General features: G+C 45.6%; 1 protein-coding gene across 1 annotated transcript in view; it reads right to left on the minus strand.

The window, feature by feature from the left end:
* LOC135374001 (uncharacterized) overlaps positions 1 to 24,366 on the minus strand; it is a 218,395-nt gene that overhangs the window by 103,542 nt on the left and 90,487 nt on the right. Inside the window, exons 13-14 of the mRNA XM_064607019.1 lie at positions 23,792 to 23,925; positions 12,144 to 12,237 (exon numbers count right to left, since the gene is read on the minus strand). Of these exons, the coding sequence (XP_064463089.1) occupies positions 12,144 to 12,237; positions 23,792 to 23,925 (228 nt within the window). The remainder of the gene's footprint in view (positions 1 to 12,143; positions 12,238 to 23,791; positions 23,926 to 24,366) is intronic.

The following is a 24,366-nucleotide window of genomic DNA, read 5'->3' on the forward strand; positions in this document are numbered from 1 at the left end:
TCAGTTGAAACCCGCGTTGATGATACACGGGTCAATTGCCAGTCCTCGTTTATACTTTTCCAACAGCTCGAACTTGTAATCACGAAACGCTACGCTAAGGGTATCGTCTTGAGAATCGAGCGAAAATCACCCTCGCAGCCATCGCCGTGAATATAAATGCGTAATCGCAGCAAGTCCCGATACATTCGCGTTTGCACGAAGGTTTCAAACCTCTGCTTGGACGTCATGACTGAGATGGAATGAGAGTATACGCAACCTTTTTTTATTTATCATGAGAGGTTATACATGAATTAGCCTCCAGCTTTGGTTTTGTAGCCGGGAAGAAAGCCGAAATACGGACGAAGGCTCGAGTCCAGCCAATGGCTGGGGTTTCTCGACCAGTGTCCACCACAACGACAGGTGCTCAGCTGATCGCCGATCCGCAAATAGAAGGTCTTCAGAGGGAGCTTGAAGGTTAGGACCAGAGGTAGATCTCCCGTCAGTAGCCATTCGCAATCTGCACGAAAGGAGCGTGAGACACGCATGTTTTTATTCTAAACACACACGTGCAGTCTTGTTCAGTCACAGAGGGACACTGATGGTCCATATTCTCCATCTTCCTTCAATAGTCGAAGTCCTTCGCAACGTACGTCGAATGGTACCGTCCGACAGCAGAGAAACGGGCGAATCAATCGGTCCGTCCAATGCTTTTGCTCTACAAATATGTGACTGGTTATAGAACGCATTAAAAATAATACCACAATCCACAGCAGTTGGTGGAGAAGCAGCGAGCGCTGCCAATCTCCCGAAATATGTGAGGTGGGAAAAAACCGACTTCACGCACAGCAAAAGTGTTGTAAACTGCAAACGAAACGCTTCAAACATTTCGACGACGATGATCACGGTATGGGTATTACTTACGAGGATCTACCAAGCTGAGCATGATGTCGAGAATTACGATCGAACGATCGCTTCGCCATTTACAGTAAAGCTTTTCCTCTCACTCTCTATGACGTCCTTGAACGTGTTTGGACATGTTTGGACGTGTTTGAACATGTTTTGACGTGTTTAGACACGAACCGTGCGATACAAAAACGTCATGCAGCACGAATTAGTCTAGTGGTTAGTGTATCACGGCCAGTGCGGAAGGTTCTTGCGTTCGAATCCCACTCTGGGCCTTCTTGTCGCCATATAGAAGTCGAAGTCGGCCCAGAACGCACCAGAGTGTTCGCTAGACATTAGTGTAACGTTTTATTCAACAACAGTGGGATCATTGTTTTATATGCAACAACGTAACAAAAAAAGGTGCGAAAGACTGAAGGTGGGGTGGGCAAAGTACAGATGACAGCGTCGCAATGCGAGGAGGTGGAGAGCGGTGTAGCGACTATAAAAGGTGCTCTGGTTCAACGACGATTGATCGAGAGCCCATAAGGGGCATCCATCCACTACGTGAGCCGTTTCGTGGAGCACAATGTAAGTTGGCCGGCTCTGCCGCGTGAGTGTATTCTATATATGGCATTGTTTATAAGGAACCAATATCCGGTGTCACCGCATGACGCTGAACACACAGGGACTCATCCCAACCTCTCTCATCATCACACCACAAGCGTTCCTCAACTGAAGGGAAAAAAGTGAGCATTGTTTCGTGAGGGGGAATCGCGTACTGATTTTTCTTTGACCGCAGTGCCACGCTGCCTCGTATGTCAGTACGACCCCATCGATGCCATGCTCGTGGCTGCAGAAAGAGAGCACGGAGCTAGAATAGAGAATATCAGTAACAGTCCAGTCGTCCTTTCAGGCGATGACGAAGACAAGAGAGTCAGTAGTCCACCTTTCGTAATACCTGAAACAGACGACGACGAAACTCTAGATGGGCATGACAATGCAGACGAATTGCTCATGGGGGAAGGGGATCAGCCGTATGCAGGTTTCATTCCTCTGTCTGGTAGGGCTAGAGATGAATCACCAGATGCAAGCCCAGAATTTCGAAATGAAGCAGAGCCTGTGCAGGGTCGTAGAATCGTTGAATTACGAGAACAGGTCGTAGAATCATCCCTCCGTCATGGAGAGACGATTTCTTTCTTTCTTTGTCACCGTTGAGGCATTCGACGGAACGGCGACTAGGTACATGCTTCTCTGCTCCCCACACGACGACAACGTCGGCGATTTGCGACTCTATCTACCGAGCATAGCTCCAGTAATCACGCGCGTACTGGAAGCGTATCCCATGCCTTTCAAATTTTGTCTGTGCTTGAGAGCGCTCATGGTTAAGGACGGAGGACGGGTTGACTTCTCATGTCCTTCACGTGGACCTTCACATGAGAGTGGTTCATAACCACCAAGAAATCGAAGGCGCGATAAATGCTGCCATCGCGGAGTCCTTGCAATGCATAGAAAACTATACGAGAGAAGGGTCTGGTTTCACCTCGAATGACGTCCAATGTGTCGACTTAAAACTAACGCGTTTGAGACCGAAGCGGATTGGGTGCACGATCGAGCTTCCAGAAACGTTGAAAAAAAAAAACAAGGACTCTCACAAACGTCAAACTCCCACCGAATCACGAAAACGAGTGTTTCAAGTCTAGCGTGCTGGCACTCTTGCATCCGTTGAGGAACAAACCAAACCATTATGCCAGATAGCGCAAATACATGAATCCGGAGACGCGCGTAACGTACTGGCTACCCTGCTTCCCAGTCACTTACAAAGACATTACCCTGTGGGAGAGAAAAAACAAAATCTCCATGTACTACCGGACGGGTTCCATACATGCTCCATAAAGATGAAGTCCATCTGCTCCAGCTTAGGCAGCATTTCTATGGTATTGAAAAATGTAGCACTTTCATGGGACGAAGTGACTATTTTTATTGCGAGAAATGCACGTCCGGTTATGGGACGAGAGAAGCATTGCAGCAGCACAAACGTCTGTGTCGAGACGTAAAAGAAGTGATCCTCGAAATGCCAAAAGTGGGGGAAAGCATCTCCTTCACAAAGATACAGTACATGCATCCCTATCCCTATTTTGCAGTATTAGACACGGGGAGCGTTTTGGAAAAGGATGCACTCGTTAAGGACGCCGTGAGTGTGCACAGGATGAGCTCGTACACCATCGTTGTAGTGAGAAGTTGCGATGGAAAAATACTAGGCCTAGATGGCTATTTGCGACCCAACGTGTCAGAAAAATGCTTGCTCGCGCTCGAGGGATTTAGCGATCAAATCGATAGGTTGAACTGCTGTCCCTCGCCGTTGGTCATGAGTATGGAAGACACCTTTCGACACGCGAGCGCAACGCACATCGAATTGTGTGGAATCAAATTTAACCGACATACACGGAAGGTGTCGCATCATGACCACACCCGCTTCGTAGAGCCCGGTTCTTCGACGCTGTGTGATACGTGTAACCTTACGTGTCGGAACACCAAAGAGCTCGTCGTGTGCATGCACAACCTGCAGTACGATTTGAGCTCCCTTCTCCGCAACATGCACGTTCTAAATCTTGGTCAACCGTGGATCTTAGCTTCGAGCTCGGAAAAGATAAGAGGGTTCAACATTGACGATCTCCATTTCCGTGATACCACGCAGTTTTTCAACCTGTCCTTGTCAAACCTGGTGGAAACCCTCCTCGCCAGTGGCGGGGAGAGCGCGTTTCATTGCACCCTTCAAATCCAACAGGATCAACGTGGCTCCAACCAGAGTTAGCTCGAAAGAGTGGTCCCGACGTTTCCGAGCCGAATTGGCTCCTTCTTCAGGGGTGACGAAAACCAACGCACACAGGACGACATCTCCCCTTCGACTCTTACCATCCCACGAGTCACAGAGCGGTGGTTGTCTCATCCCTTATGTCAAGGGCCAAGAACATCTGCTCGACCGAAGAAAGCAGAAAGATGGAGGAAAGAGTTATGTCCGACTTACGAAGAAATGGCTACACCAAGAATTTTATTCGAAAAATCTCACGTCGCCAGTATTGCAAGCCAAATGACCGTTCCTGTACGGCTGACGCTCCTACGCGTCAGTCAAAACGTATCGCCATCCCGTACATGAAAGGCACGAGCGAAGCGTTAGCATGTGTGCTAGCCAAGGAGGAGACCTGCGTGGGCCACAAACCCGTGTCAACACTCGGACAGCTAATGCAACGGCCAAAAGACCGCCTGCCTAAAGAGAAGACACAAGGTGTAATCTGGGTCATTCCACGCCAAACGTCCCGGAGGCGTCGCTCGACCCACTCAAATTTTCATGAAAAAAAATGTGTGAGCTCTTTATTACGTATATAACATCGGCCAGAAATTCTAAAGTGCAATTATTAACCCTCTCGAGTTTATAATCCTCTCAAGTTCCGCTAAATGCCGCAAACCTTATTTTACGTATGATTTTTTCCTGGAGCTTCCACGACACTCAGACGCGTTCTGTAAACTGTGAGCTCCGTATAAAGAACATGTTCATACAACCTAAGCATACAAATTCAGATTGCTTATAATTACGACAGTTTTTCTGAGACGCGAATATGGCGAAAAAATGTGATAGTACTTTGGAGTGCTGAGCGACTGTTTGTAGACTGATCGCCACGAAAAAAAATTACATGGTGGCCAATACATGTGCCAAGCTAAGTACGAAAAATTATCGTCGTAGCTATAACGGTTTCAGAGTAAAAAAATTAAGAAAACGCCAACTTTGCCAGAAATGTCTATATTCACCCCAAAAATTCGCGCTGTGGAGGCCGAGATAGAAAATTTCCGACAGTGCAGACGGTTAGTACAACACTTCTTCTCAAACATATCGAAAAATCTCGAGGGTTATATTTTTTAAACGCAAGAAATTAATTTTTACATTGCACAGAGTGCGCGTGCTCACGGCGCCCGTGCTGTGACCCTTCCGTTCGCTCAAGAGAAGAAACACAGTCACACTGTGTTCTTCTATTTATATTGCACTTGAGAGCTCAAAATGTGATCAATCACAACGTTATAAAGTTACTACAAACTTGCTAGACATGCGGCAACACAGTATATACAAATTTGTCTTAGGAAAAGCCTGTATGTCCCAAGCGGACAGTTGAGTTTGACGAAGTTGTGGAATCCCCTTGGAACGGGGGTGGTTGTGACCTTTTCATATGTGTCAGAGAGCTTATCCAAAACCTTGTACCGCACACAGTATGTTACATCCGGCTTTCCCAAAAACACGAAAAATATACATATGCTTGAGGCAATATGCCGTGCTGCCGTGCGCGTTAGGCACTCGCAAAAGCTGACACATGCTGCTGGTCGAAGACGACGGCGAACAAGGTGAACGAAAATATTCCAAGAGGGGTATTAGTACATCGTGAACTGCACAGCGGGTTTTATGAGCCCGATCTGGTGATACCATCGTTGGCGGTTGTAAACAGGCGGAGTTTTCCTCCTTATCTCCAGCGCTGCGCGCACAGCTGTGTCTGGAGTTTCGTGCGACAGTCTTTCACACCTTACAATGGATGACAGCTTGCCTGGTCCAAGTAGACGGATAACAACTCTGCCAGGAGAACCAAGGTACGTGCGTATAATTATGCAGTTGTGAAGAATGTCTAACTGAAACAGAAAAAGAAAAATTACCGTAATCCTCCCTTGAGACCTCAGTGGCTCGCACACACTATAGCTTTTAGGGCATTTTCTCTTGTAGGGAAATGTGTCATGACTCATAAGGCATACAGTCAACCCTCGATTTATGAACCTTCGATTTATGAATTCCTTCGTTTTATGAACACGAGCACCAGGAACCAAACTTTTTACATATGCATTCTTCCCTCGTTTTATGAACCTCGATATCCGAATAATGAATGGAATTTCTGGGAACCAACTAGGAGTTGCCCACCGCTTTTGCCCTCAATTTATGAACGGATCGTTCCGAAGTCAACAGAAACCTTGAAAGGGATTATTACATGGTCTACGAATGACGCCTGAATGGACAAAACGTTTTCCAAGTATTGCACCCTCGGTTCTTAACCCCTCGAAATCCGAACAATAAACGGGTTTTCCGAGGTCGCACAAGGGGCGACGAAGTGCCGCTGTCACCCAGAGATTAATACGTAAACGAATGTTAAAAATCCCGGAGGAAATCCGGGACCAGTCGAGTGCGAATGTGCTGACATCTCTTCTTTCCAAGATTGACACAGCGGAAGGTCCAAAGCAAAATTAAACAATTTATTATTGCATAATAAACAGAGTGTGAATGTGCTAAAGTCTGTTCTTTGTGAGATTGATACAGCAGAAGGCGTGGTCGAAAGCAAAACTACACAATATAGTACATTATAAACACAATCCCAACTCGGAAATACTGTTCCATTTGCTCGATAGTACTCACTTCACGGATTTTTCGATTTATGAATCCCTCGATTTATGAACAATTTTTCGGGGAACCGATGTTCATAAATCGAGGGTTGACTGTATATATTTTGTTTGGCACCGATAACATTGTAGCGCCTGGACGTCAGACAGGGTGTGTAACGCTGAATCTGTGCAATGATTAGCATTTTCATTTAGGCCTGTTACTCGTATAGAAGGGCTCACGACAACTGCACGCTGAATGGCGCTCGAATGCAGCCTCAAACTGTGCGCTTTTATGTTCACAGTACTTCTGATGAGAAAGGAGCATTGCCACCTTGCTCCTTTGGACCACTGGGCTGTCACCAGAGGACAGCAACGAGGGAGATATCACTACTGTGCTTCGGGGAGCTGACTAAGGAACAACGGAAGTTGATATGCCTCCGTACAAGGCGCACACCCGATACAATTGCGGATATATGTGCTCACCACCTCAACATGTATTTGAGAAAATACATGTCAAGTGTCGCTCCCAAAAGCTGCATCAATCCCTTGCATCTACACACAACTACACGACGAGGTACGAAGACGGTGACCATCACATTGTGCGAGAGATTTCCACATTTGTCACTCGTGCCTGGCAATCGCATCTGCCCTTCATGTTACATGCATATTCTTAAGACCAACCCTGAGAGAGCAGTCGCTGAGCAAGAGCCTGCCAAGGACTCCGCGTCAGAACGTGCCCACTCGTCGTCTTCATCCTCAGCATCGCCCCCACTCGCATCGGATCCCCTGCCAGAGGAAAGTACTCTGGACTCTCTTAATGCCTCTCTCGGAGCCGTCGGTGAAACCCCTGTCAGGAAGGACCGTAGTTACAAAAGACGTGAGCCATACGTGGAGAAAAAGTTGAAAAAAATTCAAAACCGATTCAAACACATGATATCCAAAATTTGAATGTGAAGCCACGACAAGAACTCGATGTTCTTTCACGGGAATACCGCGTTCTGTTATCTGAAATTAAAACAGCTATCCAAAAAGCAACGTCCCGAGGGAAGAAAGTTTCGCTTCTGACCCTGGCACCAAAATCCTGGACGAAAAGAAGGATAATGAGGTTCTTTGGTGTAACCGAAAGAATGGTCCGTCGTGCAAAGAAGCTCAGGGAAGAAGCAGGAATTCTACCAGACCCCTCACCAAAGCTAGGAAGGCCCCTGTCCGACGAAATCAAAACGGCAATAACAGACTTCTACAATTCTGATGACATCTCCTACTCGCTTCCAGGCAAAAAGGACGTACTGCAGGGTCATCAGAAGAGGATCCTTCTGATGAACTTGCGCGAAGCATATCGGGTATGGAAGAACCGATACCCCGATCATGAATGTGGATTTTCCACCTTCGCAGCACTACGCCCCAAGTGGTGTGTTATTGCAGGAGCACCTGGCACACACAGCGTTTGTGTGTGTGTTTATCACCAAAATATCAAGTTACTCATTCGGGCCTGTGGTCTCAATGAGGATTACAGGGAACTCCTGCGGCTAGTGCTGTGCAACACTGACAAGCATGATTGTATGATGGGGAAGTGCTCGTCATGCCCAGGCTCACTTAAATTGAAGGAGTATCTGGAGCAGCGCGAGCCCTTCTCTCTTGAGCTCGACAGTGATCTCACAGTGCAGCAGTGGGTTCACAGCACACACTTCACGTTGGACAGCATTACCATACCAAAGGAAGAAATACTGGACCGTTTATCTGACCAGCTAAGTAATTTGAAATCGCATCACTATATAGCCCAGGAGCAATCACGATACCTACGCACTCTGAAAGCCAATCTGAAAGTAGAAGAATGTATCGTGGTAATGGACTTCTCCGAAAACTAGTTTTGTCGTACAAGACGCGCCACAATCATTTTATTGGGAAGACAGCCAAGCAACAATACATCCAATTGTAGTCTACTACAAAGCGAGAAACCATCAAGAACAGGGCCTTTGTCATAAATCGTTCGTTGTAATATCTGACACTACAGATCACGATAATGCGACAGTGCACCTTTTTCAAAGGCGTTTTCTGGAATCTTTCCTCACACAGGACACCTCACACATAGAACATTTTCACTATTTCTCTGACGGTGCAGCCTCACAGTACAAAAATAGAAAAAACTTCGTAAACTTGTGTGCGCATATCGATGACTTTGGAAAATATGCTACATGGAACTTTTTCGCAACCTCCCATGGTAAGGGACCCTGTGATGGCGTCGGCGGTACTGTGAAAAGGCTTGCCACGAAGGCCAGTCTTCAGCGGCCCCTGGAAAAGCAGATCCTGACGCCTTTCGATCTCTTCACGTGGGCTTGCGAAAACATGAAGGACATTCACCCAATATGGGTAGCAAAAACAGATGTTGCCGTCGAAAGAGAAATGCTGTCCGACAGATATGGAAAGGCCTTAACCATCCCAGGGACGAGGGGATTCCATAACTTTGAACCAATATCAAGTTCAAGTGTCCGTGTGGGATATACGGGCTTTTCTGAAGAAAAATTTGTATATACTGTGTTGCGGCATGTTTAGCAAGTTTGTAGTTTTGTTGTAAAGTTGTAATTAGTCACGTCTCGAGTGCAATATAAATGGAAGAAAACGCAGCGTTAATGTGTTCCTTCTCTTCAGCGAACGCAGGGGTCACAGCGCGGGCGCCGTGAGCACGCGCACTGTGTGCAATGTAAAAATTAATTTCTTGCGTTTAAAAAATATAACCCTCGAGATTTTTCGATATGTTTGAGAAGAAGTGTTGTACTAACCGTCTGCACTGTCGGAAATTTTCTATCTCGGCCTCCACAGCGCGAATTTTTGGGGTGAATATAGGCATTTCTGGCAAAGTTGGCGTTTTCTTAATTTTTTTACTCTGAAACCGTTATAGCTGCGACGTTAATTTTTCGTACTTGGCTTGGCACATGTGTTGGCTACCATGTAATTTTTTTTCGTGACGATCAGGCTAAAAACAGACGCTCAGCACTCCAAAGTCCTATCACATTTTTTCGCCATCTTCGCGTCTCAGAAAAACTGTCGTAATTATAAGCAATCTGAATTTGTATGCCTAGGTAGTATAAACATGTTCCTTGTACGGAGTTCACAGTTTACAGAACGCGTCTGAGTGTCATGGAAGCTTCAGAAAAAAATCACACGTAAAATAAGGTTTGTGGCATTTAGCGGAACTTGAGAGGGCTATAAAACTCGAGAGGGTTAATAATTGCACTTTAGAATTTCTGGCCGGTGTTATATACATAATAAAGAGCTCACACAATTTTTTTCATAAAAATTTGAAGGGGTCGAGCGACGCCTCCGGGACGTTTGGCGTGGAATGACCCATCTACAAAATTCCTTGCGCCCAGTGCCCCGCATCGTACATTGGGGAAACAAAGAACTTCCCCCAAAGATTACAGCAACACAAGAACGATGTTCGCAAGTGTGACCTAGAACGCAGCGCGCTCACTGAGCACTGCCAGATTAGAGGCCACGTCATTGATTTTGACAATGCACAACTTCTTGACATTGAAAGTGACCTCACGAGAAGGCTCTTCGTTGAGTCATGGCACACACAGTCAACACACAGAAACCTAAACCGGTCCCTGGTGACTTTACCCAGCATATATGTCAACGCACTTCATCACGTGACCACCAAAACCAGCCGGGTATAAAGCCTGCTGCACACTAGCCTTTTCGTCACCCCTGAAGGAGGAGCCGATTCGGCTCCGAAACGTCCGGACCCCCCTTTCGAGCTAACTTTGGTTGGAGCCACGTTGATCCTGTTGAGTTTCTACCTAGCCAGGCACACCTGTGTCAAAGATGTTCACGTTCTACCCGTCAAATCTATTGTGACCGTTTCAGGCGCCTCCTCAGGAAGGGCATCTACCCGTACACCTTCGTCGACAGTTTCGAAGCGTACAATTTTCCCGCGCTACCGCCAAAGGAAGCTTTCAAAAGTGACCTGAACGACCAAGAGATCACGGACGAGGACTATCAGTACGCCCTCGAGATTTTCGAATTGTTCGAATGTAAGAACCTCGGCGGTTACACGCGTCTCTATGTCACGCTCGACGCCTGTCAGCTCTGCGATGTCGTACTGTATTTCAGAAAGATTGCGCTAGAGACGGATGGGATGGATATACTACGTGCCATGTCTCTCGCTAGTTACGCGTGGAGCAGCGCTCTGAAACTCACCGGAATCAAACTCGAGCTCATGAGCGATCGCGAGATGTACGAAACGATCGAAAAGTGAATCAGGGAAGGCATTTGTAACAGCTTCCACAGATACTGTCGGGCATATCACGAGGGGTGTGACGATTACGATCCACAGGAAGAAAATACTTTTATCCAGTACCTCGACGTGAACAGTTTGTACCCGTACGCGATGACTTTCCATCTCCCGACAGGTGGTTTTGAGCCGGCCGATCCTTTGAGGTGGAATGAGATAGATTTTCTCAACATTCCTCACGAATCGGAAGTGGGTTACATCTATGTGGTAGATTTGTCATATCCCGAAGAACTGCATGCGCTCACCAGTGATTTTCCCCTAGTCGCGAACACAGGTGCGTGGACGAGAACGAACTGTCCCCCTACAAGCAGCACTTGAAACACGCGTTGGCGCTAAACGCCCCTCCCACTAAGAAACTCTTGCTGACGTGCTGCGACAAGGAATGCCACGTCGTTCATTATGCATTGCTCTCACTGTACGTGAGGCTGGGCATGAAAATAATACGTGTTCACAGCATCCTCTCGTTCCACCAAGACAACTTTTTGCGAACCTTCGTGCAGAGAAACATCGCGTTGAGGAATGCAGAGACCACAAAATTCGAGCGAGTTCTGTACAAAACCATGTCGAACAGTAACTTCGGTACTTCGATACAAAATATGAGGCGCATGAAAAGGTACGCTATAGCCTACGACAAAGACAGCGCATTCCGAAAAGCTAGCTGCGTTGACAGTCAGCATTTTCACATTCTGAGTGACAAGTGCATCTTGTACGAGCAGAAACAGAGTCGCATCAAATGGATGCACCCCCTTTACGCAATGTACAGAGGCACGCGAGGCCCCCCCCCCCCGATGTGTACTGTTTTCTTCGTGCTGTTTAGCAGTAGCAGTTAGACCTTTTCCACGCGCTCTGGCATGCCTAGACTTTTGAGCAGTGTTGCAATTGTACCTGCCGCTAGTATCTCGTTCTCTGTCTTTCTCGCGTAGAGCTATGGTGGTGGCTCCATCTGGTGTGATGCCTTGTAACTAGGTGGCCAATTGTCGTCGATCTGTGCAACTACCGGCCGTCAACAAGCAACATGGCGGTCGCTGGTGACTCAGGTGTTCCGGAGCGGTTTCTTCACCACGGTATCATCGGTTTTAAAATAAATTGTTTCTTTCCACTCTATTTCTATCTACTTTTTTCTTTTTTATGGACACAGGTTCCCGCCAACACACAGCTGGTCTGGACACGAGTTAGATACTCCCCCATTAATGTGATGACTCCCTGGAGGGTGCTGATTAATGTGGGGGGTCAAAATTATCTCTAATTGCTAATTAAATCGTATTTAGACCAAGTTGTGTGTTGCCGGCAGTCTGTGTCCAGTCATTACTACTACCGCACCTCCCCACCTGGATCCGCCACTGTCGAGTGGCAAGCGTGGGTCCGCACAGCTCGAGTGACAGCCCTGATTTTATTCTCTCGCACTTTTCTTAGTCACCCACCCATTCAAATACGAGGAGAGAGGAATGTAATGCAACTCATGTGAAATAGCGGAGGCAAATTTCCTCTAGCAGTGAGTGGAGAAGCGTGAGGACAGCCTTGATCCATATTTTATATCACAATCTGTTGTGGCCCTTCGAAACGCATATGAGAAATAGCTTACCAACAATGGAGTTTAGACGCAGTTTGGTCGTTTTCATAATTGTTGTAGCAGGTACTCTTTGCACTGTCTAATAATCCTTGTGGGCAAACGGTACCTGAAAGTGAAATATAGGGTTTTCTTTCTTTGATGTTTTCAGCACCTGGAAACTGCGCAATCTATGTGGAATTGTTTAACAACAGAGGAATAGCAATGCGCAGTATTGAAAAGTAGCCGAATTAGAAATAACTAGTTTATTTATCTATTTACTAATTGTGTGGCTCCAAGGGCCTTGTAACACAGACAATGGTACAGCAAACCAACAAGGAAATCAATAGCACGGGAATACAGTAGTACAACAGTGACATATATTAGCAGCACTACAATTGAAAAAAAAGGAACGGAGAACAGTTTTATATAATGTATGATTTACAACTGTGACTTATGGGTGAAGGTAAACGATTCGATAGTCTAATGGCACATGGAAAGGAGTTTCTATAGAAAAATGTACAGTTCAAATTTGTGAGCAGCAACAACAGCTGTGTCAGTAAATTCATTTTTTTACTGGCCACACATTGGGCTCTCAGAACGAGAAAGTTTCTCTAGGTTCCTAAATTGCATATTGCTTTCAGGTAGGTAGGTAACCGTGGAGTTAAAGCGGTGTGTTCAAGACGTAATTTAATGTATGACCACGCCATAGACTTCAGCACTGAAGATTGACATGATACTTGGTAAGTGATGTGATCCCAGACATGTCTCAGTTACCATCGCACGTGTCACTCGTTGTGTTCTTGAACCATCTGCGTAACATGCTAACGGTTTGCTGAATCACTGACTTAACGGCGGAAACTTCTGCTATAGCACAATGTGAGCATCGTGCTTAAAGTATTTTGACATATTAAATGACATGCCATATCTAACACTGACATCACGTCCACTGGATCAATTCTATTTCTCTGCAGAATTCCGGTTATAATGCAGAGAACTCCACACGTGCTCACCCAACACACTGGAACCAAGGTATATCTAAACTGGTAGCGAAAACTAGCGAAAATACCAAATCAGACCCATCGGCAAGGTCACCAGCAAGAGGCGCGAGCGATCCTGGGTGTTGACAGTAGAGGTACGGTTGTAAACAGAAAAACTTTGCAACATGGGCGTCGCTTCCCTGTTGAAAAAAGTCATATAACTTTCTATGTGTAAAGAAATGAGCAATATGTGAAAGGCAATGAGCAATATGTGAAAGGCAATGAGCAGTATGAGCAGCGCTATGGGCAGTATGAGCAATGGTATGAACCGCACGGCAAGGCCAACGACGCGCTATGTGCGCAGATATAAGCAATACGAGAAAAGCAATGAGCAACGTTATGCGCAGTATGAGCTGCATTTCGAGTAGTATGAGAAAGATATGAGCAGTATGAGCAGTATGAGAAAGGTTGACCGTTTAGTTAACCAATTATTCACCTAGAAGTGCTGGCGCCACAGCGTCTGGTGATGGCCTTTCAAGAGACGCTCGTCACAGTCGGCGGGCCGTAACGGTCGCAGCTCCATTTCCTTTCGTCCGATTCTGTTCAAACTTTAGGTGCATATTTCCCGTTCCGATCGTGTCCTACATTCTCTTTGGCTCCTGGATTCTCATCCAAGCCGTTGCGAGTGCCATCTCAGTGCTTGGACGCTTACTTGCTTATTCTACCCTGCTTCTCGGAGCCGTCTGGACGTATTTCGCTCCGCTCTGCGTGGGACTCATATTTTCGTCGCCGTCTCCATGCTGTGACAGCGTCTTTGTACCGTTTCAGTGATCACTGAAGATGTTTTGTGTGTGTACCTTAGAATCAAACTACAGAAGCCGTGGCAGGTGTGTGCGCATTACAGGTACGTTGCAGTCCCGTTTTTCCGTTATCGCCCTTTATGTCTGTCGGGTTAGCTGTCTGCAACTACCATATTCGTGCTTTTTTTTTACTTTTTGTGGAAAGCCGGTTCGCTGATAGCCTTTGCATGTGTGTATAGAGTGTTTAAAATAAAGTCGTGCACCAGGGCATACCGAAATCGCACGTTAGCATGAAAAAAAAATGTGTATTTGGATGCCCCAAAGTGAAGCAAGCCACGAACACTCTGTGTCAGTAACCCGTTGCTGCGCGAACAAGTACATGCACTCAGTTTTGCAACCACAACGCAAACATACTCAGATGTTTCAGAACCGCGTTCATTGGACATCACCAGCATTAGAGGAAGGTTACGTTAAATTTTAATCGGCAAAATGACCTCGTGCTTTATTCCGACTGACTAAATACAACGTAATGCTTTGAAGGTGTGATCTACGCGTTATGATGAGAAACAGGCCCCAGTCATGTTCATTTCAGCATAAACCCATACGGCTGTATAAGTTGTGGGAACTGGAATACTTGTAGGCGCAGAAATTTAGCGCAGTTCTAATTTTGTTCGTTCTTTTCAACAGATACCTTCGTCAAATATGCAGAAAACGGTAAACTATCGACATCAAAGGTGCCTGTACAGAAATGAAAAAAGCTCATCAAAAGCATTTGGCAAGCTTTCTGAGGGACCTACGTCGCGCCAGTACCTGAATAAACCGGTATTTTGTAATCACGTGTTGTCATTTTAGCCTAATCACGCCATGTTGCACGTTTGTTCAGACGGTTGTGCATTCATGTACATGAATACGCTGTATGAGAGTGCTCATATAGCTCATACGCTGTTTGAGAGAGTGCTCATATAGTTCATACATGCTCATATAGCTCATACATGCTCATATAGCTCATACATGCTCATATAGCTCATACATGCTCATATAGCTCATACATGCTCATATAGCTCATACATGCTCATATAGCTCATATGATTGCTCATACAATAAACACATATACGAGCCTCATATGATTGCTCATACAGATGGCTGTATGGTTTTTTTCGACAGGGTTGTGTGTGTACTAATAGGTTATTCATAATTTCAATGTAGGAAAAACTTTCTGTTGCCCCGCTCGTGCACATATACGAGATCATCTACCACTCAGTACATTTGCTCACATCCTGCTCCTTTGCGGGTGGAACACATTTTCAAGATAGGGCACGTTCAGGTCTAACCCTGGGAACGAGGCTTAGACGGAAGTGAGCACAGTCTCGAACAACTGCGGGGGGGATACCCCCAAACCCCCCCGCGCGTGTAATATGTACTGACCTAACCTAACCTAACCTCACTAAGAAATTTGCAAATTACAGCGTAATTCATTACTAGCGTACGTGCGACTTCCGGTTGGCCTCGTTCCCAGGGTCAAGATGGCGGCTTGCCTTATCTTGAATATGTGTGATTTCCCTCCTTGCTCATGTGCCACAGTTGGGGGTGTTTATCCGTGCGTCTCTGTATCCCTACCGTGTGTCCGTGCATTGTAATATGGAGTTCGTACACTCTTTGGGTCAAACAGGAAGCGACGTTCACATCTCCGTGCTGTAGACCAAGATTAACACGTGTGAACAGGTGAATACAATGCATCTCCTGTTGCTGGGCCCGCAAAAAAAGAGATTTCATCATGGGACGAGCGGCCATGATAGTGTGAGTGTTAGCAGGAACCAACTGTGCACCAACGATGTCGTGTTTTGTTGCAATGGACCTAAAACGGCCACTCATTGAATAAATGCAAATGTCTAATCACTAGGTGTACGTATAGCTCTGAGTGAGAAATGGGCCTTATGTGAGCCTTCCTAATTTCTGTATGGTCATCACGATCCCTTTCTGTTTGGAGTTGTCAAAATCTGTGATAACCGTACGTATTTGGAATTGATATGATTCATTAAACCTGATATGCTTTATTTTTCTGTGTTCTCGTCTGGTATTGTTGACTGGGTGCGGAAAGGGGAATACAGAGCAAGCGAAGTGGGCCAATGTAAACGTGCATGGCTAATTATGTACTAATTATTATTCATACTAGTGACGTCATCTCTGACGTCATTTATTTACAATCGTAGTAGTCCGCGCAACGGATGGATGGCGCTGACCGTCTCAATCATGGCATCATCCTGAAGACACAGGTGCCTATGGGAGTTGCGCTACCTCTTAAATATACCTTGCTGGAACTCTCTTCTATAGCCTCGCAAGGAGTCCCATTGATTATCCCATCGGTTTTAGGTGTAGGGATTGAAACAGCACAAGGTGAACGTGTTGCATCTAAACAATCTTCATTGAACAGGTTTCATCGACGGAGGTAGTGTATTTGTTGGGGATTTAGGTATGTTATTGTAACGCAAAAGAGACTGCAGGATACCTATCTAAGATATCATTTATATCATCAAGATTGGTCAAGAGCCCTCAAGGATTGCACTGAAAGATCGACATAGTGCAGCAAAAACGAATGGAAGTGTGCAATACGCGTGTGCTTTATAGACGAGAGTGTGCTGCTCAGAGACAATCTTATTTCTTTCGCGGGCATTATTGGCTGTTGGAGTTTTTTTTTCGGGTAACAACCAGTTCCTTAGCTGATATTATCAAGGGCTTCCCGATAGATTATAGTTGGGCTTTCTTTTTGACTGGATGCTCGTGTTTGTGAATGGGCATTGCGAGCTCGCATTTCTTCGCATCCCATCGAGCTCACGTCCACGGATGGTTACGACTAGTGATGTCACGAACTTTTTGCGAAACCGCGGTCCGACTGCGAACCTGGTGGCTCGCAAGGTTCGACGAACCTTCGAATTTCTTGTCAGTTTCGCAAAGGTTCGCAGCTGAATTTAGCTGATTTTTTTCGTGGGGCCTTGGATGACAGGTAAGCGATGAAAGTCGTCCCCAGAGCAGAGCCCACTCGTGATCTGGATTCGTGGTAAACGTAGTTTGTACGTTTACGATTTAACTGCTAACAGTTTGGCGCCGTTGCCCTTGCGTGCTTTGTTTTTCTTACCGACTGTCTGTTTACTCTGCGGAGGTGTATGTAGGAATGTTAGGTGGTACCGTGGAAGGCGCAGGTAAGTTTCTGTTGCTAGAAAAGTACAAATCGAAGGAAAGCTAACTGATTTATCGAACATACCTTACAGGAGGACATATTGTCTGATGTGATTAAGCCTAATTAAGCCTTGAGTGACGTACGTTAGACTGTTTATGTTTTCGGAGAGGTCACGCCAGTGCATGCGCAGTGAAGTCGAACTTTTGCGAACTTTCGCGAATTTTTCCGAGAAAAGTTCGAAAGTATCGAACTTTTGCGAACTCGACCCTTGCCAGGTTCGTGACATCACTAGTTATGACGAAAGTGGCGTCTGTGAGGAGGACGCCACTGAAGGGGTTGGTGGAACTAGAGGCACTTCAGCAGCAGAAGCTGGAGTTTGAAGGAGGGGTGAGAGTTCTGTGCTTCCTGTTATGCTGTCTGTCTGTACGAAGAGTGATCACTTGGGCAGTTGACGCAGTGACGTGGCCCTCCCTAAGCAGCACACAATATTGGGCCCATGTTGGCTGGTCAACTGCGATACGGGTCCAACGCGGGACCCGTTTCGCCAAGATTTTCCCAACAGTGGCTCAAACTGGGCATTGCTTGGGCCTGTTTGAGCCATTATTGGGAAAATCCTGGCAATATGGGCCCCATATTGCCAGTGTAAACCCCATATTCGCTGAAAATGCAGCAAATGGTACGTTCCGGCGTTGCAAAAATGCCCAAGCAGAACGAGAAGATTGGACGTTGATGCGTGTGAAATGCTCAATTGAATACTTCGTTACATCCAACAACTTCCCGCAGATAATGGGCATTGTTCGAAACAGTAAACATACGTGGCAATCCCATTGTAACATTCACTAGAACTCGACAACTCAACTTTCCACTTTCTGGAAGCAGGCGCTATGTTGCTTCGCGATGCCAATGCCAATCGGTCGAACCGACTGAGAGTAAGCATGGCCGTTTCAGCGAAATCACGCGTCGTACAACTACTGCGCATGCGCGACAGTCGGAACCGACGCTTCGTACGGGCTAAAATGTCGCTGGGGCGTAGATCGGTAGTGAGAACGGTGCCTCTATTGGTGACGATCATTACTTTTGCATATTTTAATTTTTCTGACATCGATGACTCAATTATCTTTTAGGTTCTCCAAAATTTCCTCAACAGAGATTTCGACGATTTCTGAAAGAGCTGTTACCACCACGCAAACGATGAAGGGAGGCAGGGATGTTTCTACTCATTAGTTCTATGGTTTCGAGGATGTGGTTGCTGTCGCTCCCTCATGTACATTTGATGAATATGTCCCTGAATGATGTTTGTTAATTTCGGTAATGTCTGACGAAAGATATGACACTGCCTTCTGGAGAACGAACGACGACATCCTTCTAGAGGTGTGTGACCACTGCAGAGTATCAGATATTCCTGTGAAAGAGATTGTTATTCATGGCTGGACAGCCGGTCCCGACACGTTTATTGTGTCTGATCAAAGCATAAGAAGTTTTACCCATTTCAGGTTTACGTAATGAGTCTTCCGATTGGTCGCCCACACTTCATAGTCACGCAGGGAGAAGCTGCCAGAGTTATGATAACCCCAGACTGAAAAACACCATAATTATTCTGGTGCTTTGTGGTGTTCCTAAACTCTTGTGGTGTTGGTAATGTGCATATCAAAACTGTCTGGTGCGATACCAAACGATTCTGGTGATGTCACGTTCTCCTGATGTGCACACTTACTGACGAGCAATTTTTGATGTCCACATCAGAGTGGCCTGCTCTGACACCAGAATGCTTCTGGTGCCCTCTTGTATGCTTGGTGTGCGAACTAGAGTGACACAATATTTTAATCTAACCCTTAGCGCCGCAATACCAAACTCACGTGAAGGTCGACGTGGCGTGTCAGACGCCGCATATTAGTGCACTAACCAGATAACGTCACACCTGCTCTCTTTACAAGTGCGATGTTGTCTGGTGATTGCGCTAAATGTGGCATGATCGAGCTCACCAACACGTGATGTAGAGTTTCATGCGATTTCTTAGCTGGGCCTGAACTCGCGCCGTATCAGAAGATTGTCATCGTGAGTTTCAGGACCCAAAATGCCAAGCTATGCCAGATATACAGGCCACAAGGCTGATGGTCTTATTGAAAGAAACAGACTGACCAACCAAACCGCCCATCACTCCATCAAAAACCCTCACCGCCACCGTTCAAGGCTTCTCCCCTTCACCTCACAACCTCTCGGCACGGTCAGATAACACCTTTAGGAGTAGAGGGCTAGGGTCTGCGCGGGCGCCACTCAGCAACAATCAGCGAACATGATGGTCTGCTGACCAGGGCTAAAGTAACATGTATATCTCATTACACAGTCTATGCCCCTTTTATACCACGTGTAAGGCAAAGATCACCAATGGAAAGGCTCCTATGCTAGCTGATGGTATAGTAGGGACTTCTGTGTTATGTGTATAGGTTCAGTATTTTATGAACCTTGACTTACAGGACGTCTTGTACCACATAACTTTTTATAGAGACAGCATCATCACAGTTAAACAGAGTTAGTTAATAAATACACACGCCAACAGCAGCATCTTAATGAGAATGGTGAGTGACTTATGGCAGCACGTTATATGTACGACATCAACAAATTTAGGCAACATCCCTCGCAAGATAGCCTCACCAGTGAAGGCGGCACCACAATTGGCGAAGCCGCAGTATACCTATCACTATCCGTTACCCAACCTATGCTATAGGTACCCTTCCTCGAGATAATGGCCCCATGGCCCAATCAATCAAATGCTTTATTGATCGCAGGCCAATACTACTACTACGAGCGGTAGTGCTGCCTGTGTTTGGTAGAAACTTTCCCACATATTTTTACGTGTGGCGTAATGTGTACACACTTTTTCACTGCGGTTCACACCCATGCTTGGTGACTGTGCCAACATATGTGACGTGAAACAGCCTTTGAATCAGACCGACACAGTATAAAAGTTTATCAAAATGATCACGTCTATATAGTCTCGTCTTTGTAAGTCCGGAATTCCGTGACACCGGAGATGCAAGACTGGTGTCGTTCAATTGGATATATAGTCAACTCGGTCACACGACCGTGAGATCACGTCGCTGTAGCACCCGTCTCTTTGATTAGTGCTTGTGGAGATCAAAAGCCTTCAGTCAGAATGAACTTTGGACAATAGGGACAAGTGGACCTTAGACGATATTTCTTTGCGAAATACTTAAAATAAGTGTGCAAAAAGTTAAACAATTCAAGTTATCAGCCGCAGCCCGAAGAGCGAGCCTCAAATAGAGATGCTGCACGTCATTCGAAAGCGAAGCCCCTGGGCTCTAAATCGTATTGAAATGTGCAGCGCCGAGGAAGCGAGACCGTGTCGGGTGCGTCTCAAAGTTGAGGGGACGTGCGCGGAAAACGCCGCCGCATCCATCTGTGTGGATGGACACCTATATATTGACATTCACTTTCGCTTTCACGTTATTTCACGTTAAACCAACAGCCGTGCACCCTGACACCGTCCCCACCCAATTTATACCCTGTTCTTCCCAATGCGGAGTTGTGTTGCGATGTAAATTAGAAAAGTATTATCAACTTCCTGCTGGGAGTCATTGTTGCTATAAAAAGTATGTGGTATAAATTCTGCAGTATAAACTACTAATACCATCCACTGCGCTATAAATTCTAGTCTCCCACAGGCATGAAGAACATTTCGCCTTTTGTGGAGGTATACTCAAGACTGCACAAGTTTAGCACAGGCGATTCACACCCTGAGATGTATAAATATTTCTAACGGCGTTGACATGTGCATCAAATGCCAGCACAGCCTGTAAATTTCTATACCGCTGAACACACATACCCAATAACCAATGTACCAGTTAAAAAATACATTGTATACTGTATTCAAAATGTATACTCATGTAGAGCATACAAGATAAGGAGTGTCAAGAGGAGACCGCCGTTCAATTCTCCGACGCCTAGTGACACCCCTGGCTTCCCGCCAATGGACAACCGACATTATTCCCCGCTCTATGTTGAGCAGAGTTGATCCAACGCTCGCCTTCCGCATGCCACGAAACACCTCTCGTCTAGATGCTGCATTAATCCAGCGAATGCGCCTCGATGTGGCCTTTACAGCTCAGTGGCGTTACCGCTTGAGACAAGTTGAGTCTCCCACATGCTGCCACTGTGGTGTGCTTGAGGATCTGGAGCGTATTCTTCTTCATCGCTCCCACTACCAACCTTCCCGAACCATACTCTCCGAGTCTCTTCGTCAGCTGGACTCTCGCCCCTTCTCCCTATCGAAATTGCTTGGTCCCTGGCCTAATCCAGCCCAGCAACGCTCTGCGCTCAAAGCTCTTCTGACGTTTCTGCACACCATCGGACTTCGATCGTTATTGTGAAGGGGCTCGTCATTTTATTCACCACATTCCCACCGGCAATGGGGTAGAGTATCGCCTGTGGCGATGAACCTCCCCACTTTCCAAAGCCAAAATAAAGTTGTTGTTGTTGTTGTACATATTTTTCGCGAAATGTGGCATAGCATTATCCGAGTCAATCATTATTCAACTCCATCGCCCTTATTGAACACCCTGAGAGATGAACGTACCTTGAAGTATTAGTTGTTAAATTTTGAAGTGCTAAACAGCCCAAAGCAGAATAGCGGAGAAAGAGCGACAGGTTATCCGCGTGAGATAGCCACGTATTTTAAGTGATTGGAGTAGCATTAATTTACCACAGTCCAGCAACGGTAGCGACGGCGTGAGTTGTCTAGAATGCACAAGATGAGGAAACTCGAAGTGCATACACAACCAAGCGGTAAAAAGTTGGAGGAAGAAGACAAACATGTCAATGTCAATCCTCCCGCATAGATGTCTATGTTGTTTTGCTATTTGTGTGGGAGGCTCGCTTGCGTTAGGTTATGTTAGATAATTGGAAGACTCGCGCAGATTCCAACGCTGTCAAAAAAAAAAGCAAAGGATACCTGTTTACCAACAGCACACTTTGTCATACAATGAACATCGCTATCATCCTACTCCTACGAAAAGTACCGTGCCGTTGTAGGCACCGTATCTCAGGCAGCTGGCGTTGCTCACAGAGGGACGCGTGCCGAACGGAGATACGAGACATATATCGCATTCCATAAGGTGGCCAAGGAAATGACATTTCCCACTCAAAGAGTCTAATAAAAATTACTCATTTGAGAAGCAGGCATTTAGTGGACGCGTGTCCGTAGCACCATACACAACGGCGGCCTGAGAAACTAATAGCATCGAGGGACTGAGGAACCGGGAGTGCGAGCGAGTGGAGCAATGTTCGATCTTTTTTTAGAATCTACAAAAATCATCTACAAAAATCACCGTGTGTGGCCAGACTAATTAAATGTAATAAAAGGTAATTACTGTCAATTAAAGGGAAATTGAGACAAATTAAAGCAAATAAATGTAATTAAAAGGAATTTAATGAAATTCAAGATTACCTCACGTAACCTAAGGCTACCTTCAGTAATTAAAGAGTAATTGAAAGTTTCGTACCGGATGTCATGTATAGACCGGAGACGGCGAACAGGAAGTCAGGTTTAGACAGACTTAGAAAGGAACTCTACCGACATATATGTCACAGCGTCTGAGGGACAACCCACGAAAAAACAGCACAACTGACACTGGGATTAGAACCCCAGTACCTCACTGCCTGGCGCCACATGGCCACCATACCCAAAGTTGACCAATCGCCGCCGACAAAAACGGCACTGGCGTAATGAGTACGTAGGTACGTGCGCAGTCCTTGTTTTGGCTCACTTGCATAGCAAACGTTTGTCAATTCATATATCAAGGTTCGTTCGCTTCTCGGCTGTTTCATAAGGACGATGGATTTCAGTAATGGACGTTTCCCAGAAAACATGCAATGACTTCGTTGATTAATGAAGTTAACATTTTTCGTCCAGTGCTTGCACACACTGCCCTACCACGATCAGCCTGACCGCATAAGTCGCCTGTGAAGATGACATCAGTGCTCCTCTCACCGCTTTTTAATAAAATATGTATCGAATAAAAAGCACCTCGTACATATCAAACAACTCTACTGTTAAGAGGAAATAATAAAAAAACTACTATGCAGAAAATACACCATTTGCTTGCAACTATCACTAGTGTGGAGCCATTGATTTTCTGCGTTTTATCTCATGTGCCTTATTGGGTTTTATACTGACGCATTCAGTTTGCGCATCTGACCCAGCAGGGAAACGTCATCTTCTGTTTGGCCTTCTTGTGGCGCTTCTCCAAACACAAGCTGCACCGCTGATCAGTTCATGCCACGCCCTCAATTCCCAGCGCTAACGATACGGTTCTTTGAATTCGGTCGATTGTCAGTGCAATCATGTTGAATATGTAAATAACTGTGCGATAATGCTAGTCACACTACCACCTTAGTTGTGATCAACATTACTAATTAACTAAATATTAATATTAAATAATATTTAATATTAATAATAAATAATATTTAATATTAATAATAAATAATATTTAATATTAATAATAAATAATATAATATTATGTAATAAATTAAAAGATATAAAAATGTAGCAATCCTTAAAATGACAACGGAAGACAGCAGAGGCTATAACCAGTTAGGACACACTCCGCCTGAGATATGGTGACCTTTGCCACCGACGTCATCAGAGTTACTGTTCTCCGAACACATGTAGGATGCATTATGTGCCAGCGCTCTTCCTGTGGTTATACTCACACATCGAGTTCGATGCTGCACATTGGTATCTCATTTCGCTCTGCATCTTCGCAACATAATTTTGAAGAAGTTGTTCACCACAGCCTTTTGGTTTTAATTGGTCTGGAACACAATTCTTCTTGTAGTCCAACATGCTGCAAAAGATAGCAGACAAATATCTGTTACATGACCCGGACCTTCTCGTGGCTAATAAATTCTACTATTACTATTCGCACTAATTACAAACCAGCTCCTGATTGTAAGACAGACAACACGTGACATTGAAGCACAACCCTGCAGGGAATACAAGACGTGATCACATTGAATTCTTCCCGCAAATTTAATTACATTCAATGAGAAACAGGACTGCCAATTCGTCCAACGTGTGCAGGACGACTATTTAACATTGACTGAATTGGATGTTTGCAGTGAAGCTGCTTTCGCGAAACCGGGCGTTGTGTGGCGAAGACCGCATCCACGGAATAACGAACCGAATGGATGAATTGGTTAAATGGGTGCCAATGAGAAAGGCTGATTTATAATTGATTTACTGATATTCAACATTTTATGTATCACAGACTCCGCCAATACAAGGA

This window comes from Ornithodoros turicata, unplaced genomic scaffold (genome assembly GCF_037126465.1).
Source record: "Ornithodoros turicata isolate Travis unplaced genomic scaffold, ASM3712646v1 Chromosome37, whole genome shotgun sequence".
NCBI classification, from domain to species: Eukaryota; Metazoa; Arthropoda; class Arachnida; order Ixodida; family Argasidae; genus Ornithodoros; species Ornithodoros turicata.